The following is a 2,910-nucleotide window of genomic DNA, read 5'->3' on the forward strand; positions in this document are numbered from 1 at the left end:
AACCCGCGTCCCCTGCATCGGCAGGCGGACTCTCAACCACTGCGCCACCAGGGAAGCCCCCTGTCCTGCTTTTGTGGCCTGTCCTCAGGCCTCCCTCCAGCCAACCCACTAACCTGTCCCCTGGCCTCAGCTCCGTCCTGGAGGTTTCAGCTCACAGGGCACCTGGGGACCCTCCTTGGTCAATGGAGCAGGGTCTCTCAGGGGCTCAGCAGGGAGGAGTGGGCTACCCCTTAACCCCCAAGTCCATAGGGACTGGCAGAGGCGCTCCCTCGAGGTCTGCCCCACAGAGGACCACCGTGGGCTTTCAGCATTCGGCTCAGTGCCCCACTTGCCATTTCAGGCCCGGGGGCCCCGAGGTCTGTACCTGCTCTTCCTCGACCCTGAGCACAGAGGTGCTGGTGTGCTCACCTGACACCATTGTATTCGAGATGGACTTGTTGGACTGAAAGCTGGAACTGGAGATGCTGCCTATGGGGGCCGCTTGGGGTCAGCAGAAGGTGGCAGCAGCGAGGCTCCCATCCCTGCAGATCCCAGCGCTTCTGCACGGCTGCCGTGGCCGAAGGGCCAGGCCCACCTGTGCCCGCCTCCTGGCTCTGCAGGTACCAGCCCTCCCCCACACTCTGGTGAGGCAGCCCCAGACCCCGCCAGTGCCAGAGGGAGCCAGGGCCACGGGGCTGGGGACGGAAGAAGCAGTGGGACCTGAATGGGAGCACGCCCTCTCTCGAGGTCCCATCGGGGGACCCTTGACACTACGTGCCCACATCAGCTCGCTGGAGCTGTGCTGCCGCACTGGAGAAGGGCCCCCACCACCCCATCCTCTGTGTATCTCCCAGGAAGAGAGCCCTGGGCACACCCCAGACTGGGGCATTCCAGGTGGGCACCACTCACCACTCAGACCACCTCCCGATGTCAGACCTGGTCCCAAAAGTAAGAGGGGAGGGGAGCCCAAGACTCGGCCTAGTCGTCCCCAGGCTGGGCTAGGGGACAGGCAAGGTGAGTGGGCCACAGGTGAGGACATGCCCCCGTGGTTGCTGTGCAGATGATAGGGAGGACCCTGGAAGGAGTGTGCCCAGAGCTTCCTGCCCCAAGGCCAAAGGGACCAGGGGTTGGGGCTGGGGCTGTGCCGGGGAAGCCTGGGGCAGCAGTCCAAGTGAAAGCACACCAGGATAGTGAGGCCAGGGCTGGGGAGGGGGCAGCCTGGGCAGCCCCCTGCCCCCCAGCTGCTCTGTCCACTGCTCCTGCTGCACAGAACTCAGGCTTTGGGGTCCCCAAGAGTGGCACTTGCTGTGCTTGGGTGCATGAAGTCACCCAGACCATGGCTGGGAGTGGTCTGTCTGTCCAGGCCCCCTTCCCACTGGGATAATTCGCATGGGCATAAGCAGTCTGGGGGGCCTGCTCTTGAGGGCAGTAGCTTCCCATCAGGCACCTGTGGGCCTGTCTTACCTTTCTTCTGCGGCTTCTGATTCATGATTAGCTTGTAGTGGAGATCTGAAAACAAGCACGGGCTCTCCTCGTGGCTACTCTGAGAAAAGAAGCTTCACTTCCCCTGCCCACTCCTCCCTGCTGAGCCCCTGAGAGACCCTGCTCCATGGACCAAGCCTTTGCCTTGGCATCCTCGGGTCGGTGATGCCTCTGGCTGCTCCCTGAGCCAGAGCCCCTGTGTGAGAGCCTCCCCCGGAGCCCATTCCTCCATCCGTGACGTCTACAGAGCAGTCTCTGCCATGCGGGGCCTGGGCTCCAGCGGGACCGAGGTGAGTCAGGATGACCCAGGTGTCAGGGATCGTTCTGGAGCCCCGGATCTGGGTGTGCTTAGTTTGTGAAAATTCATTGAGCTATATACGCGTACTTTGGGGGTGTGTTTCACCTCTACAAAAGTTTTTCAAAGGAGGCCGCGTGACCCTGCCTGGAGAGGAGAGGCGGGCCGGGTTACCTTCGGGAGTGGCGCGGCCAGACCCGCCCCCCACAGTTGGCTTTGGTGCTGGGGCGGAGAGCCGAGCCCCGCCCGAGTGGCCGGGGTGGGGCTTGCGGCCCTGCGTCCTCCCTCAGCCTTCGTGCGCCGTCTGAGCGCGGAAGGCCCCGCCCGCCGCCCGCCTCACCCTTGTTCTCCCGCTTCAGGTGCTCGATCTCCTCGTGGAGCTTGACCAGCGTCTCCGAGTGCTGCTGCTGCAGGAACTGCAGCCTCTTCTCCAGGTCCGGCACCCGCTTCTGCGCCTCGCTGAGCCCGACCGGCGCGCCGTGCTGCCCGGGATACGGAGGGACCGCGGGCAGGCGGGGGCGCAACGCGCCCCGGGAGCCCGGGATCCCCGAGCTGGGGGGCCGCAGCCCGGCCGCCACCCCCGCCGCGCTCATGTAGCTACCTCCGCCGCGGACACACGCCCACTTGGTGGCCCGGCTACCGAGGCTCAGCTCGGCGTCGCCATGGAAACGGGCGCGCCCTCGGGGGGCTTTGCGTGCTACGGGGCGGGGCCTGGGCGGGGCTGATTAGTGGGCGGGGCCTGGGCGCCGGGGCAGGGCGGGGCGCCTGAGGGGCGAGGCTTGGGTACCCGGGACTAGGTGTGCGGCGGGGGCGGGGCCTGGGCGCCAGGTGGCGGGGCTGCGGCGGGGCGGGGCCTGGGTGATACACCTGACTTAATTGGATGGTATCCTCTGACTTAAACCACAGAGAATCGTACGCCTTTACAGGTCTTAATATTTAGTTTTGTTCACTGCTTGTGGGGTTTTTTGGATTTTTATAATAGTTTTTGATGTGGACCATTTTTAAAGTCTTTGTTGAATTTGTTACAATATTGTCTCTTATGTTTTTTGGTTTTTTGGCCCCGAGGCATGTGGGCTTTTAGCTCCCCAACCAGAGATTGAACCTGCACCCCGCGCATTGGAAGGAGAAGCCTTAACCGCTAGACTGCCAGGAAA

At 63.7% G+C, this 2,910-nt stretch overlaps 2 protein-coding genes across 2 annotated transcripts in view; one reads left to right on the forward strand and one right to left on the reverse strand.

The window, feature by feature from the left end:
• MED15 (mediator complex subunit 15) overlaps positions 1-406 on the forward strand; it is a 40,954-nt gene extending 40,548 nt beyond the window's left edge. Inside the window, exon 16 of the mRNA XM_055080287.1 lies at positions 341-406. Coding sequence (XP_054936262.1) covers positions 341-384 — 44 coding nt within the window. The 3' untranslated portion in view covers positions 385-406. The remainder of the gene's footprint in view (positions 1-340) is intronic.
• LOC102993229 (coiled-coil domain-containing protein 74B) overlaps positions 1-2,430 on the reverse strand; it is a 5,213-nt gene extending 2,783 nt beyond the window's left edge. The window contains exons 1-3 of the mRNA XM_007130642.2: positions 2,097-2,430; positions 1,444-1,488; positions 409-468 (exon numbers count right to left, since the gene is read on the reverse strand). Coding sequence (XP_007130704.1) covers positions 409-468; positions 1,444-1,488; positions 2,097-2,349 — 358 coding nt within the window. The 5' untranslated portion in view covers positions 2,350-2,430. The remainder of the gene's footprint in view (positions 1-408; positions 469-1,443; positions 1,489-2,096) is intronic.
• Positions 2,431-2,910: the final 480 nt, after the last annotated feature.

The sequence above is a fragment of the Physeter macrocephalus genome, chromosome 19, assembly GCF_002837175.3.
Source record: "Physeter macrocephalus isolate SW-GA chromosome 19, ASM283717v5, whole genome shotgun sequence".
In the NCBI taxonomy this organism is placed as follows: Eukaryota; Metazoa; Chordata; class Mammalia; order Artiodactyla; family Physeteridae; genus Physeter; species Physeter macrocephalus.